The 16366-nt window shown below is 45.7% G+C and overlaps 1 protein-coding gene across 3 annotated transcripts in view; it reads left to right on the forward strand.

The window, feature by feature from the left end:
• Positions 1 to 2322: 2322 nt before the first annotated feature.
• LOC147034884 (calumenin-like) overlaps positions 2323 to 16366 on the forward strand; it is a 31779-nt gene continuing 17735 nt past the window's right edge. The window contains exons 1-3 of one of the 3 annotated variants that reach the window (XM_085890573.1): positions 2323 to 2505; positions 3751 to 3978; positions 14800 to 14993. In XM_085890573.1, coding sequence (XP_085746699.1) covers positions 3752 to 3978; positions 14800 to 14993 — 421 coding nt within the window. In that variant the 5' untranslated portion in view covers positions 2323 to 2505; position 3751. The other 2 variants (XM_085890581.1, XM_085890565.1) reach the window with 2 other exon arrangements.

Raw genomic sequence — 16366 nt, forward strand, 5'->3', positions numbered from 1 at the left:
ATGTATTCCTTGCTGCACGTGTATTCCCCGCTGCACGTGTATTCCTCGCTGCACGTGTATTCCTCGCTTTTTCATGTATTCCCCGCTGCACATGTATTCCTCGCTGCACGTGTATTCCTCGCTTTTTCATGTATTCCTTGCTGCACGTGTATTTCTAGCTTTTTCATGTATTCCTTGCTGCACGTGTATTTCTAGCTTTTTCATGTATTCCCCGCTGCACGTGTATTCCCCGCTGCACGTGTATTCCTCGCTTTTTCATGTATTCCCCGCTGCACGTGTATTCCTCGCTTTTTCATGTATTCCTTGCTGCACGTGTATTCCTCGCTTTTTCATGTATTCCTTGCTGCACGTGTATTCCTCACTTTTTCATGTATTCCTTGCTGCACGTGTATTCCCCGCTGCACGTGTATTCCTTGCTGCACATGTATTCCTCGCTGCACGTGTATTCCTCGCTTTTTCATGTATTCCTTGCTGCATGTGTATTCCCCGCTGCACATGTATTCCTTGCTGCACATGTATTCCTTGCTGCACGTGTATTCCCCGCTGCACGTGTATTCCTCGCTGCACGTGTATTCCTCGCTTTTTCATGTATTCCCCGCTGCACATGTATTCCTCGCTGCACGTGTATTCCTCGCTTTTTCATGTATTCCTTGCTGCACGTGTATTTCTAGCTTTTTCATGTATTCCTTGCTGCACGTGTATTTCTAGCTTTTTCATGTATTCCCCGCTGCACGTGTATTCCCCGCTGCACGTGTATTCCTCGCTTTTTCATGTATTCCTTGCTGCACGTGTATTCCTCGCTTTTTCATGTATTCCCCGCTGCACGTGTATTCCTTGCTGCACATGTATTCCTCGCTGCACGTGTATTCCTCGCTTTTTCATGTATTCCCCGCTGCACATGTATTCCTCGCTGCACGTGTATTCCTTGATGTGTCTGCAGAATCGGCTTCAATCAAGTGAAATAAAGCCCTACACTCCGAAGGGTTTTTCCTCGCATTCATTTCATCTGCAATATTAACAGCGAATTTAAAGAATTGTGGAGACCAAATACTTTTGTCAATTTCAACTTATTTTTTTTAGAGAAAATTGTGAGCTATTTGATAAAAAGTGTGAGGATGCCAATAGTTTTGGCCACGACCGTGTTTCGAGGTGGGATCCAGTGTTGAAATGAGCATCCCAAGAAACAACGCAAACACCTGTTCAATTCTATATAATAACACCTTTCTACGTGTGTCGTGTCCAACCAAAAACGAGCTGAAGTTTTCATAATGATTCATCTATATTATCATCACATTGACAACAAACGCGGTGAATCGAATGACGTGTAATCGATCCACACGGATGTCGCACAACGTGCATGCGCATACACATGACGTCACTTCCTTAGCGACCGATTGCTACGAGGTAAACACAGCAAGACTTTCCACAGAAAGACATTTTTGTAAACTTGTTTTTCTCAGAAAATACAACCAGATCAAATAAGAAAATGAGACTTTTTTTTTTCTTCAAAAAAAAAATTAAGTGTTTTTTTTGTGGAGTTTTCTGTAGTTTTTGTAAAATTTTCCCCCTTCTTTTCAGGGGGGGGGGGCATGTACATCCGCACGACGCACACCCCTTGACGAGAGCCCTATTGGTTAGGAGGGAAGTGACGTATTCTGACCACGCCTCCTTCCCTCACTGTTTGAACACTGTGTTGTATTCGTCTCGTGCGGAGCGACCAAAGTTGCTTTGTTTCGTCACAGAACGACGTCTCGTTTGTGGTCCGATTGTGTGGTACCTATTGGGGGTGACGACCGAAACTGGCATAGTTTTGTCATAACTCGTGCACAATTATTTTAATCGTCAGAATCAAATGAAAAACCAAACACAGCATTGGATGGACATTAAACTGGGCGTCTCCCGGCATTGGTGCACGTTAAAGATCCCACGGTGTCCTTCACGAAGAGTCGGGGAGCTATCGCCGGCACTCTGAACAAATTACAAATTCCTTCCCTAACCTATGGAGGGTAATGCAGCAGCGGTATAACTGCAGGGCATCATTACCGAGCCCTCAACCAATGTTGCAACCTTGCAGCCTTGTTCTGCAGACGAATGAAGAAGCGGAAGAAAAAGCCTTGAATTTTATTTATTTTTATTTTATTTTACAAGAGTTCACCTCTCCGTCGACGCATATAAAAAGAAAGAGAGAAAAAAAAAACTAATGATTAGAAGAATCAAGCTCGAGATCATCGTGCACATAACGCAGAACACAACAACAACAACAACAATAACAACGTCCATTCCGATTCGTCTCCGCTTGTGCACGTGACCGTATCCCGACCACGAGCACCGATCGGTGTCGGAAGGCGGAAACGATGTGGCAGAGTTCGACCAATGAAAAACGGGTTCCTATCGGTTCTGAACAAGCTGGCGTGTCCTGATTGGTTCATGGAGAACCAATCCTGGTGCGCGCTCCCTCAGTGAAAGCGCTGCAGCGACTCGCGCGCTCATTGCTACGAGGTGCAGGTAATGTGAGGAAATGTAGTCCTGAGGTAAAAAAAAAAAAAATCATTTATTTGTTTGTGGGTTTGTTTTCGGTAATTATTTCCTTACTATTCGTTTTTCGCGCGAATGCGTCACTTACAGTTTACTTGTGCGCACTTGTATTGTAATCAGGCCTTATCCATGACCATTTTGTGGGGTTAGCTGGGAGAAGACCCCCCCCCCCCACCACCCCCAAAGTCTTTCACGAACCGGATGGGCAGGTCTGCCGTTCCACTGGAGCTACTTCGGGCGAATACTCGAAGATTGAAGGGGCACCCAGCTTCACGTCCCTCCGAGGGTGCTTTGTGATGATACCCTGTGACCGCAATCCACAGATTGGGCAGTTTACAGTTGGGTCGGGAATCGAACCCAGAGACCAGACGCCTCAAAAAGAAATGCTCTAACCCTGACCACCAAACTGTTGAATTGAAGAATTGTTCTGAAACATAAGTACATGGGGGTACATGTGTTTATAGTGAAATGGTTTAAAATAAATGACTCTGTCTGTCTGTCCCTGTCTGTCTGTCCCTGTCTGTCTGTCTCACCCTCACTCTTTTTTTGTTGTTAAGCATAACTAGTAATTTCTTACAATTATACTTGAGGCATCTAAATTTGCTTCCAAAAGCTTCGGTTATTCTGCCCAGCCCAGTTGAAAGTGGACTTGTTTCAAAGCGTTCGCCGTGCTGAGTGACGTCATGATATTCCAGTGGGCGTTGCTTCAAGCCTAAACAAAGGGATCGTTGTTGTCTCTATCTTGTTGACCATGGGACTGTTGTCTGACTTTTATTCCTCACATCGTGAGATTGTTGTGTCGATCTACTCAGTTCGTCATGGCATTGTTGTCTCCTTTCATTCCATTAATTGCGGGATTGTTGCGTCTCCGTCCACTGAAATGCCACTCCATGGCATCATCCGCACTTGTCTGGTAAATCTGGTTGTTGTTAAATAATTTGTCTTTCTGCGTCACAAATATTTGTCGTCTTTCCTAATACGTATGAACTTTTTTGTCTCGGTTTAACACAGTTCAGACAAGTGGGGCTTTGCATTTCTTGTTTGCTCTTGTTTTCCAGTTGGGCCATTTTCATCGTCGACACGATCGAAGCATCATCGTTTGATCTCCCGACAGAATTTGTGTTAATTTTACGAGTATTAAATGGTGGTGAGATTTTAGAAATCAACTTGTGCTGATTAAATGTGCAACAGTTTTCAACGTGTGTACGTGTGCAGCATGGAGCGAGCTTTGCGTGCACTCTGCCTGGCGGCGCTGCTGGCATGCCTGATGGGTAAGCCAACGGCGGAAAGGAAAGACCGAGTACACCACGAGCGACCGCTTTCTGATAAGCCTCATGATGACGACGACGACTTTGATTACGATCACGAGGCATTTCTGGGCAGTGAGGATGAGGCACGAACGTTCGATCAATTGACGCCGGAGGAGAGTAAGGAGCGCCTCGGGTGAGTTGGTCCGGTGATGCAAGGTGTGCTGTACGGCTTTTATTTATTATTATTTTTCTTGCAAACCGTGAGTGTGTTTTTTAAAAGGCCCTTTCTCGATGACTGAAGAAGATCTAGCACCAGGCTGTTGAGTGTCTCATAACTGCACATGTGGCATGTTGCTGCTGGTTTACGTCATCGCTGTGAGTGCAGCTGTACTGCTGATGCAGTGCTCCCTCTGCACGTTAAGGCAGGAGTTTGTTCAGGGTGCCGGTGATGACCTGCTTGCTCTTTGCAAAAAAATAACCATGGGATGTTTAACATCCACCAGTAATCAGTGTTCCAGATGCTTCTTTAGGCTTAACATCCATCCGAGGGACAGTACACGTGTTAAAGCATCGCCCTGCCTTTGGATGTCCCAAAAGAAAGTTTTAAAATCGCAGCGTCTCATCATCTAAGAAGTTTCTCTGCACTGAAATATCCTCGTATGCAAAAATTTAGCTCATTTCGAAAATCTTTAGAGGTCCCCCAATGTCTTGAAGATGCGCGCGTAAGATACGGTTGTTGCTGAAAACTTGGTTTTACAAAAATCATGCATCTAATGCAGGCATCTGAAGAAACGATCAAACGCAGATCAAAAATTTGCATGTTAGAAAGCTGAGAATCAATCTACAAGTTGGAGAATCTGTGTGTCAGCAAGATCATCATGATTGCAGCTCAAAAAGAACTGCAGATGTTGTACTTTTACAAAGAAGTGCAGATGTTGTACTTTTACAAAGAACTGCAGATGTTGTCCAGTAATTGTGAGCTTTTGTGATCAATGATGAAACACAAATTTCTCATCACATCTCAACCAGCTACATGGCAGCCGAGCACTTGATATACAGTAGACTAGGCGTAAGTCGTCACCATCGGGACCGAGAAAAAAGTGACGACTTAGAAATGTGACGACTTGCGCATATACGAACATTCATGATGACTGTGGGGTGAAGGATGAAGTCTCGCGTGGCCTGGACACATATATGTGTGAGAGCGGGCTATTGTACCAAAAGGAAAACACAATCCTCGGGGCATAGGTGGGGGTGAGTTGGTGAGTTGGAAAGTGATCAAGCAAAGATGGAATTCATGAATGAGTTTATCAAAAGTAAAGATAATGAACAACTCTGAAAGACAACTCGTATACCATCGGTGATGGTATGGTGACAAATTACATGACGCACAGTCATCGTGGTGATGATTACCACTCAATGCCTATGTGTAAGTGAGTGCGGTAATGTACAAAACAAGCCAATATAAAACCATGATCGGACTTCAACACTAAGCTCGATCGATCCTTTACTTCTTCGCGAAGTAATCCGTTATGTTTGACTGCCTCAAACTCTTGGGCATCTGGTGCATGAGAAAGGATTCAAACCGGTCATTGTATTCCATGATGTTGGCTCGGCAATCCTTCACCGAAAGACAGTATTGGCTGAATATTTGGCCGAATCGGCCGAAACCAAATATTTGGCTGAGCTGACATTTGCCGAAACCAGATGATGAGCACGTCATCGACATCTTCAAAGGACACATATTTCACACTTCCCACCTGCCTCACGATCTTCTCCACTTGTCCAAATATCTTGCCCTTATTCTTCAAGATATCGTTCAATGTCTGCCGTTTGATGTCCAACTTCTCAGCTATGTCTGTTTTCTTCATCAGTGGATTTGCCTCGCAAAACTGGATAATGTCGTATTTTTCTTGGTAGGTTTTAGTTGTAAGCTTACGCTTAGTCGCCATTGTCTTGCCTGCAGTGCGATCAACGTGTGTACGCAGTTATAAATAGCCTATCACTGGCGGTGTACACTAATGAGCGAGCATCACGATTCCATGAAATCGGGCTTCTCATTAGGCAGCAGTTCCGTGTGACGAGTTAGGAGTGGTAATTTACTTGAGTTTCCATTACGTGGGAATGGACAACATCTGACGACTTAGATGAAGTGACGACTTAGAGATGACGACGTACAGAGGGATGACCCTTTATTCAAAGGGATTTAACATGAGATAAATTCGGGACTTTTTGACGCTGCCGACTTAGGCGAAATGACGAGTTACACGCTGACGACTTACACCTAGTCTACTGTAATTTCACCTGGATGACCAATTAAAAATATGTGATCAGAATCTCGTGTCGCAGGTGTCTTGTCCTCTGCCATTGTTATTTGTTATTCTGAAAAGAAATGAAAACGTGAGCTAAACAAAAATGCACCATTTCTGAAAGCTACACATTCGTCAAGAAGAAAAGAGCTGCAAAATAGGAACTGTATATGAGGTTATCCATGATTCTTAAGTCGGCGAACCTCGTAAAAGTAGAACATGTAGTTTTTGAGGCCACTAACAATTAATAAGACAAATTTCCATGTGGGTGAATGTCAGGAAACATTGTTTTTATAAAACCAAGTTTGCTGCAACAACCATATGTTATGTACAAATTGTGCATATCTTCAAAGACCTTGGGAGACCTCTCAATCTGTTTTTACTCCACCACCGAAGGTGAAGGAGGTTATGTTTTCAACCCTTTTTGTCTGTGAACAGGATATCTTCAAAAGTTGTAGACTCATTCAGCTGAACCTTGGTCGAGATGTTTGGGTGTGTGACAAGGATGAAATGATGAGATTTTGGTGCAGATCCTGATCTGAATCCGGTTGCTGGAATTTTGAAGTGATTCTTCACCATTGAGAGATTATGGCCAAAAACAATATGATAGTACGATATATCAAAAAGTTATTAACGGATTCGGACGAAGCTTGGTGTACGGGTTGGGTGTCTGACGACGAATTGATTAGATTTTGGTGACGATTCAAATCCAGATCTGGACGTTGGAATTTTTTTATTTCAAAACGATTCTTCAATATTGAGAGATGGAGCCAAAAACGATATATAGCATGATGTATCAAAAAGTTATGGATGAGTTATGACCAAACTACATGGATGAGTTGGTTGGGTGATGAGAGCAAGCCAATTCAAATTTGATTCAGAACCGATACAGATCCGGCCTATCAGTGGGATACAAAACGTAAACTGTTCAGCCAAGCAGAGGTATACACTCGACTGAGTGCTGTTCTAGTTCACCCTGTGTCATTGGCTCCTTCATGAGCTTTGATCTCTGAAAATGATCTTATCTAATACAGGAATTTTGAAGTCGTGCGATTAGCACCAGGATCCTTTGTGTGCATGTGGTCGTAGTTCATGAACTGGTCATCATTTGCGTTACAGGGTCAAAATATTCAGTTTTTCAGTTTTCTCTGTGTTGATAGAGATCACTAAGCGACATGCACTTGTGTGAAATTTTTTCTTTTTTAGCAAAAACCACTAATTAATGGCGAATATGGTATTTTTAATTATGAACTTTAATGGATAATGCATTACAAGGAAAACACATTTTCGCGTTATCTCAAATTCACCCTTTCTGAGTTAATTGGATGTGGATCATTTATCCTTTGATCGTTTTGGACAATTCAAGTGCCAAATTAATCCTGAGAATCTGCCAGATACATAACTATGTAAAGATATTTACTTGATCTCTTTTAGGAGTTTGTACATATTGGTCAGGGTTTGCTGAATAATAACGAGTTGAATAATCAATTTTGCATCATGCAACAGCAAGTCCCAAGTGTTACTCACCTAAAAAATAACGAAATAGATTAGATTAAAGCTTATTGATTGAAATAAATTCAGTTTATTCAAAATTTGACTCACCACATCCACCGCCTCCGCCACATCCGCCGCCTCCGCCTGTTTACTCCACCCCTGACTTGTATCACTTGTTTGCCTGTTACACAAAAACTATTGCACATTTTTTTTTCTGTTTTTTTTCCACATTAAACTAGACAAAATTACCTTTCTTCTCATACTAAGATATCTAGATATCTGTGGTTTTTTTTTGGTCTGTCGTCAAAGTGGAAAGTGGATGTTTTGAAAAACATGTAACAACTCTGCCTTTTTAGGGTGACCAGTCCATGAACTACGACTATGTGCAGAAGCCAATACAACATCAACAGTGGCCATCAGGGCAGGTTGACGTATATAGTCTATGTGAGATGAGGATTGTTGTCTACAATGGCTCACAAAGCTTATAAAATAACTCAAAAATATTTGGAAAAGTAACTGAGAGGCCCGAACTGTTGACAGGTGCGTGCTATCCAAACCCTTGACAATCGCTGCCGGTGAGTGGACTTCGAACCTTGCAGGAATGCCCACTATGAACATGGCAGGCTTGGTGATTTATTTAAATATCTGCAATTGGAAATCCTACGATGTGCGTCATTACTGAGTAATGGTTACAAACTCTTCGAGAAAGGATATCTTCTTGACGTGAAAACGCACAAACCTTGTGCCAGCTATTATAATTTACGTGGGAGTGTGACTGACCTGGCATAATTTCTTGAGGGAGACACCATATTTGGGTTGGGTGCTTCTGAAGGTTATTAACGGGCTTGGGAATGCACGGGGTAAGTTTATAAAATGATGGTGTTTACTATTGATCATGTTTGGGGTTGGAATGGTCGCTATGAGGGTTGTGATAAATATGTTTTTGGTTTGGTTCCGAGCCCACAAGAGAAATGAGAACGGCACTCGGCAGAGCGCATACCTCCGCCGAGATGAACAGTTTATGGTTTGAATCCGTCTGTTTTAGGCCGGATCTGCTGACCTGAACCAAAATCTATCGAATTGGCTTGTTCTTGTCATCGAACCAACCCATCCAGAAGTTTTTGAAATATTGTGATTATATAATTGTTTTGGCTCCATTTCTCAATGGTGAAGAATCACTTATAAAAATTAAAAAAATTATCCCAGTTAGATCTCACCAAAATCGAAAAAGTTTGTCCTCGTCACACACTCAACCTCTCCACCAAGTATCGTCCTAATCCGTCCATAACTCTTTGAAATATCATGCTATATCTAGTTTTTAGCAATATCACTCAATGGTGAAGAATCACTTAAATCTCCTAAGATCCGGATGTTCACCAAAATCTCATCATTTCTTCGTCGTCACACACCCAGCATGTCCACCAAATTTTGTCCGTGTCCGTCCACAAATTTTAAAGATATCCTGTTCACAAACAGACAGGGTTGAAAACCTAACTTCCATCCACCTTCGGTGGCAGAGGTAAGTAGAACGGCACTCTGTAGAGCACATACCTCCGTCAGGCTGAACAGTTTACGTTTTATCATCCTACTGATGAACCGGATATGCATGTATCCAGGCCTCAACCAAAATCTAATCAGCTGGTTGTCACCTACCCAAATCATCCACCAAGTTTTGTCTGAATCCATCCATAACTGTTTGAGATATCGTACTATATATTGTTACGGTCACAAGGATACCCCCGGTTCTCCCTGGACTCACCGGGAATCGAGGCCGTCGCACATAAATTGGTCCGTGTCGTGGTGGGTCGCGAATCGACCGTGAATGCCAACAATTTAACCACTTGACTCGGTGTCCTCCATTTGACTACTGCTTAATTGGGGAGCTCGTAGTCGCCTTATCGGGGAATCGCACCCTCCGTGATTGTACTGCTCTTATCTTTGTTGAATCTTGATTAATGCAGCCAAGCTTACCAGTAGCACAACGCTGGACTGATGTGAGAGCCAATTAGTTGTGGAATTATAATCTCCCGGCTAATCTATGTACGGACATTGCTGCATCAACAAGGGGAAAAGACAGACAGAGGCAGATTGAACAGAACATGTGAACAAGGCAATTTATTTACAGCAGGAAATGTGGGATACGGGAAGGAGGTAAGGGAACCCGTTGGCTTTAATGGACTCTGGACAACAGGGACAGGAAAAGGGGAAATGCGATAAAAAGCAATCAAGGAGTGTATTTACAAAAAGGAAAGAAAATGCACGTTTCAGACTTAGCTTAACCTATACCATACCTACCGGATAACAAGACGATACCCATCAGACCACACGCACATTGTGGCCTCAGCCTACTGGCATGTAAGTAACCATCGCTCTCTCCAGCTTGGTACCGCCCTCCCTGCCGCTCTCCAGAATGGTGCCAACACTGCACTTCACAACCGAGGGTCCACAAACTCCGTCGGGAGCAGCCAGCCAACAGTCACAACCACCGCAGATCTCTGCCAGAACATCCAGGACCAGGGCAGAAGCCAGGGTGATGCAGAGCATTTGAGCATTTGGCAGAGCGAGAGAGTGAGTGCGACGGCCAGGGCAGAGCGAGAGAGTGAGTGCGACGGCCAGGGCAGAGCGAGAGAGTGAGTGCGACGGCCAGGGCAGAGCGAGAGAGTGAGTGCGACGGCCAGGGCAGAGCGAGAGAGTGAGTGCGACGGCCAGGGCAGAGCGAGAGAGTGAGTGCGACGGCCAGGGCAGAGCGAGAGAGTGAGTGCGACGGCCAGGGCAGAGCGAGAGAGTGAGTGCGACGGCCAGGGCAGAGCGAGAGAGTGAGTGCGACGGCCAGGGCAGAGCGAGAGAGTGAGTGCGACGGCCAGGGCAGAGCGAGAGAGTGAGTGCGACGGCCAGGGCAGAGCGAGAGAGTGAGTGCGACGGCCAGGGCAGAGCGAGAGAGTGAGTGCGACGGCCAGGGCAGAGCGAGAGAGTGAGTGCGACGGCCAGGGCAGAGCGAGAGAGTGAGTGCGACGGCCAGGGCAGAGCGAGAGAGTGAGTGCGACGGCCAGGGCAGAGCGAGAGAGTGAGTGCGACGGCCAGGGCAGAGCGAGAGAGTGAGTGCGACGGCCAGGGCAGAGCGAGAGAGTGAGTGCGACGGCCAGGGCAGAGCGAGAGAGTGAGTGCGACGGCCAGGGCAGAGCGAGAGAGTGAGTGCGACGGCCAGGGCAGAGCGAGAGAGTGAGTGCGACGGCCAGGGCAGAGCGAGAGAGTGAGTGCGACGGCCAGGGCAGAGCGAGAGAGTGAGTGCGACGGCCAGGGCAGAGCGAGAGAGTGAGTGCGACGGCCAGGGCAGAGCGAGAGAGTGAGTGCGACGGCCAGGGCAGAGCGAGAGAGTGAGTGCGACGGCCAGGGCAGAGCGAGAGAGTGAGTGCGACGGCCAGGGCAGAGCGAGAGAGTGAGTGCGACGGCCAGGGCAGAGCGAGAGAGTGAGTGCGACGGCCAGGGCAGAGCGAGAGAGTGAGTGCGACGACCAGGGCAGAGCGAGAGAGTGAGTGCGACGACCAGGGCAGAGCGAGAGAGTGAGTGCGACGACCAGGGCAGAGCGAGAGAGTGAGTGCGACGACCAGGGCAGAGCGAGAGAGTGAGTGCGACGACCAGGGCAGAGCGAGAGAGTGAGTGCGTAGTACATGGCTGAAACTTAATACATGGCTTTATTATGATAAGTTCGAGTTTCAGGCAGTTTGGTCAATTTTTCACAGTTAAGCCATTTTTACCCCTCAGCCCGAATTGGGCTAAGGGGTATTGTCGTCACAGGCATTGTCCGGGCGTCCGTCCTTCTGTCAACTTTTGGTTTCCGTCAATTTCGAGGAGAACGCCTCGTCCGATTAAATCCATTTTTGCAGAGTATGTTGGGGTTGAGTAGAGGAAGGTGCCTTTCGAAAATGGGCACGCTGTGATTTTCAATGTGGCCTCCATGGCAGCCATCTTGAAATTGGTTTCCGTCGATTTCGAGGAGAACGCCTTGTCCGTTTAAATCCATTTTTGCAGTGTGTGTTGGGGCTGGGTAGAGGAAGGTTCCTTTTGATAATGAGCGCAATTTGATTCTCGACTAGGCCTGAACGAATTCCTGGATCATCGCCAAATTTTACCACAGGTATATCTGATGAGGATACATGATATTGTTGCGAATGCTGGCCCATCCGGCGTGCGATCGGCCACATAACTCGAATTGCGACGCGTCGCCCACCGGAAAGGACAATTCATTCATAACCCTTCTGGAACTACCGCCAGGAGCCAGTCACGGGTGGGGGTTTAACCTCACCACAACCCAGTCCGCATTCTACCCGCGTGAAATAGGGTGAATCGCCGAATGTCGATATACCTAAGTACCCGCACGGGTAGCGTACCGGGGAGTTGTACTACGCCGCAGGTCGACTCCAGACACGAACTGCATAAGCTGCTCGTTCCGTGCTGCAGGGATAACCGAGCGGAGTTATCTTCGACCTCGACGGTTCAGATTACTTATCGGGTGTTTCAACCCACTACCAATCCCTTACGTGATGCAAGATGGAACTTTCAATGAAAGGAAAGGGACGAAACGAAAGGGTCACAGTTAGCAAGCACATTTAATACGGACACACGGAAGCACGTATTTTACAGTCATACAATCATGCAGTAATACAAAAGCAAGAACGACGCAGAGTTAATACCGAATAAAAGGGCAAAGTACAAGCAATTAATCAGTTTCTACTTTACGGATGGGCGCCACACACACATTTACACAAAACCCCAAAGAAAAGAAAGGACTTCCCTTGGTGTGGCCGTCGAGTCCTCCTCCCACGACCTCAACTCCGAGCTCCGTCTTCTTCGCCGTCCTCCACTGCTGACTCGACCCGACTCGACGATGACACAGCTCGACTTCAACGAGCTCCTCGGGCTCCGCGAGTTTGACGAGCTCCACACCGACACAGACACACTCGACCACGACGACACAGCTCGGCGACGACCCAACAATGACTTCAGACTTCAGACGGAAGCGAGTTCCACGAGAGAGAGAGAGACACAGACACAGACACAGACACAGACCTCAAGCCACCCCGCGCTTGCGTCTTTATCCCAAGCTTGACTCTCTTCTCAACTCCACCCGCGCGCATTTCAGCCGAAGCTCAACTCTCTTCTCAACTCCACCCGCGCGCGTTTCAGCCGAAGCTCAACTCTCTTCTCAACTCCACCCGCGCACGTTTTAGCCGAAGCTCAACTCTCTTCTCAACTCCACCCGCGTGCGTTTCAGCCGAAGCTCAACTCTTTTCTCAACTCCACCCACGCGCGTTTCGCTCACGTTCCGCCCCCCCCTTTTCAACAAAGCCCCGCCCCTTCTCAACTCCCGCCCCTCCTTCCAGAAGGAGGGGTCTTCCGCCCAATCGGCGACGCTCGCACCGCCGTGGCATTCTTTCCCTTCCCTCGCAGGGTGAAATCCACCGCCGTGGCGCCATTCGTTCGGGGGGGGGGGGGGACGGGGGCCGCCTGCTTTCCCTCGTCGAGGGCCAGGCCTCTGGCAACCGTGTGCCGAGTCAGAACGCGGTGGTTGTTGAAGTGGCGTGGTTTGGTGGTTGTTGTAGTCGTAGCATGGTTGGTGGTGGTGGTGTGGTTGTTGGGGTGATGCTTGGTCCAAAATGACGACAGCAAAAGAAAAACTGCTATCTCAGAGTCGCAGCCCGAATGAATCACACATATTTCCTCAAAACAGCGGGTGTGGGCTAACTACACATGAACTTATCGATATATCTCATCTGAGGACCTTTCTGGTGTATTGCAAATTTCCACAAACGTAAAAATATATAACCCGGGTTTTTGATCTGACCTACTTTTCAAGGTCACAGAGGTCAATGTTCATACTTGGGTGTTCGGGCGTCTGTCAACTTTTGGTTTTCGTCAGTTTTGAGGAGAACGCCTTGTCCAATTAAATCCATTTTTGCAGGGTATGTTGGGGTTGAGTAGAGGAAGGTTCCTTTCTAAAATGGGCGCGCTGCGATTTTCAATGAGGCCTCCATGGCAGCCATCTTGAAATTTGTTTCCGTCGATTTCGAGGAGAACGCCTTGTCCGATTAAAACCATTTTTGCAGGGTGTGTTGGGTGTTGAGTAGAGGAAGGTTCCTTTCGAAAATGGGCGCGCTGCGATTTTCAGTGTGGCCCCCACGGCAGTCGTCTTGAAATTTGTTTTCATCAATTTCGAGAACGGCTTGGCTTGTCCAATTATATGCATTTTTGCAGTATGTGTGTTGGAGTTGAGTAGAGGAAGGTTCCTTTCGAAAATGGGCTCGCTGCGATTTTCACTAGCCGCCACGGTAGCCATCTTGAAGTCTGATTTTCGATATGACGTCCAACGTGCTCTAACTGACTGCATCATCGTGATATCACTGCTTCCTTTTACAATGCATGGGCTGAGGTGTTACGCCCGCTTTGCGGAGCTATTTTAAAGTTATATAATCTCACATATTATACATGGGTCAGTGTTCAGCTCCACTGACTCCACCCCACTGCTTTACACCCATTGGCTGGACAGCTGGCCTGACTCCACCCCAATAAAATCATGCCCCACCATTACATGAAGCTGCACAAATCGGCAGGCCTCAAGCCTTCGGCCTGGGTGTTATTCCGTGGCCCAGTGCAATTGGAATGATCCTGGTATATAATTACGATGTATTATATTTGCACGTAAGCCGTACACATCTTTTTTGCTTCATTATGTACATCGGGTTTTAAAAAATATAAAATATGCAAAGCCCACAAACGAATGAAACAGTGGGTTCGAAGGGTTCTTTATTTTGGTTCTGGTATCGGCTCAAGCATGTGTTAAAGTAAACTAATTTTTATTTCCAGTTTGATGTCATCGTTGTCGTTGTTGGTTTCCAGTCTACAAAAAGATATCAGCAAATGATAATTGCTTTTCCTTTTATTTTTCCAAATAAACCAAAACCTGGTGGGTTATAGGGTTTCTTCTTCTTCTTCTTTTTCAACGTCTTCTTCATTTTGGTTCCAGTATCGGCTCAAATGTACGTTTAACGCAAACAAATTTTTTAAATCTCCCAAACATTAATTGGGATCGGTGGGTGAGATGTATTGTGAAGCAATTCTAGCTCTTGTTTAATCTGCTTGACACTGTTTTCAGTTGTAGTTGTTCTTCATGCTAATAATGAGAGATGTTGTGTTCTGTCCACACTGCCTTGTAGGCTCATGGTGGACAAGATAGATGCTGATCATGATGGATTGGTCACGGAGGATGAGCTTCGGGAATGGATAAAGTTTGCGCAGCGGCGTTGGCTTGTGGAAGATGCGGACAAGCAGTGGAACAGTCACGACCTTGATGTAGATGGACACATTTCCTGGGACGAGTACAAGAATGTGACCTACAGTAGTTTGTCAGGTGCTTGTACCTTTCCACATGTTTTTTTTTTCCTCATCATGCTGTCATTTTGTTGTGAAGATTCGTATGCACTTATCAATGTTTACCCCATTGGTTGCACAAAACTTATATTTGGTATGATGTTGGATAAAAGTTGTCTCGCATATCCGACAACATATTATGTACCATATGTTGTGTCATTGAAAATATGGTTCTAAACCCATTAAATAAAACCAAACTTTTATTTGGGAGGATTCATATTTATGGTACAGTACTGTACAGAGATTGGAGCTCATCTGCATAAGAGGTCACTGGCCATAGTTTGTAAACTGTGCTAGCATGCGGCCTGTCTTGCACAGAACAAAAGTTACACGAAATCCCCAAAGGATATACAACGCAGATGGCTATTTGGCCTATAATTCCTGTGCTTGATCAACACCATATTAATTCAGTCTATCAGTTCACCTATCTAATTTCATGGGAAGGTGGTGAGGTGTATATTTTGAGACTCCAAACCAATGGTCCTCAAAAGGGAGACCGTAGTCCACATCCAGACTGTGCAGGTATCATCAGGCGGAACCATGGAGTTAATCCTACTTTAATCATATGGTGCTAATTTAGTTGTTCAATTATTCCTGATTTCATCCCCTCTAATGATGATCTATTCTATCTGCTCCTAATTGTGTGTTAATGGCCTCCGGCATTTATCCATTCAGACCAGCTTGATGAATGATAAATGCTAGAAAGGAGTGTGCCAAGAACAAATACTGCTCCCATCTCACAGACCCTCATCTTGAACAATATTTTTTGCTTGGATAACTCTTGGTTTGTGCCCTGTGTTGACATGATCGTGAATGAGAAAAAGTGACTGCACCACCCATGTACATCGCACTACCCTGACTGTTCATAGTTACCCCATTCACGCGAAACGAACAGCGGGGTTAAGCTTTTCGTCCATACTAGTTTTCTTTGTTTTCTCTACAACCGCTTATCCAGTTGACAATTTTTCACCATCGGTGTGACTACTCATGTAGAATGTCTTAATGGTAATTATGATGTCGTAGGTCACGTGGTGTGGCAGCCATGTTGGAAAAAGGAAAAACTTTGGACTTATTTTTCTCTGAAACCGCTCCATGGTAGAAATTGAAACTTAGCACATGTGACATACTCCCCATGTGAAACAAGTGATTTATTATTATGATTATTTTTTTGATCTCATTACATACGTCGAACGCTTTATCCGATCAGTGTGAACAATTTTGGAGGTCATCTCGGGCTAAATTGTATTGGGGGTGGGGGGGGGGATTGATGGCCATGTGGTTTGGCAGCCATAATTTTAACATAAAAACCTTCAAAAATCATCATCTCCAAAACAGCTGAACAGATCGAGGAGA

This window comes from Eptatretus burgeri, chromosome 1 (genome assembly GCF_056783735.1).
Source record: "Eptatretus burgeri isolate ZD-2024b chromosome 1, Ebu_testis_v1, whole genome shotgun sequence".
Classification (NCBI taxonomy): domain Eukaryota; kingdom Metazoa; phylum Chordata; class Myxini; order Myxiniformes; family Myxinidae; genus Eptatretus; species Eptatretus burgeri.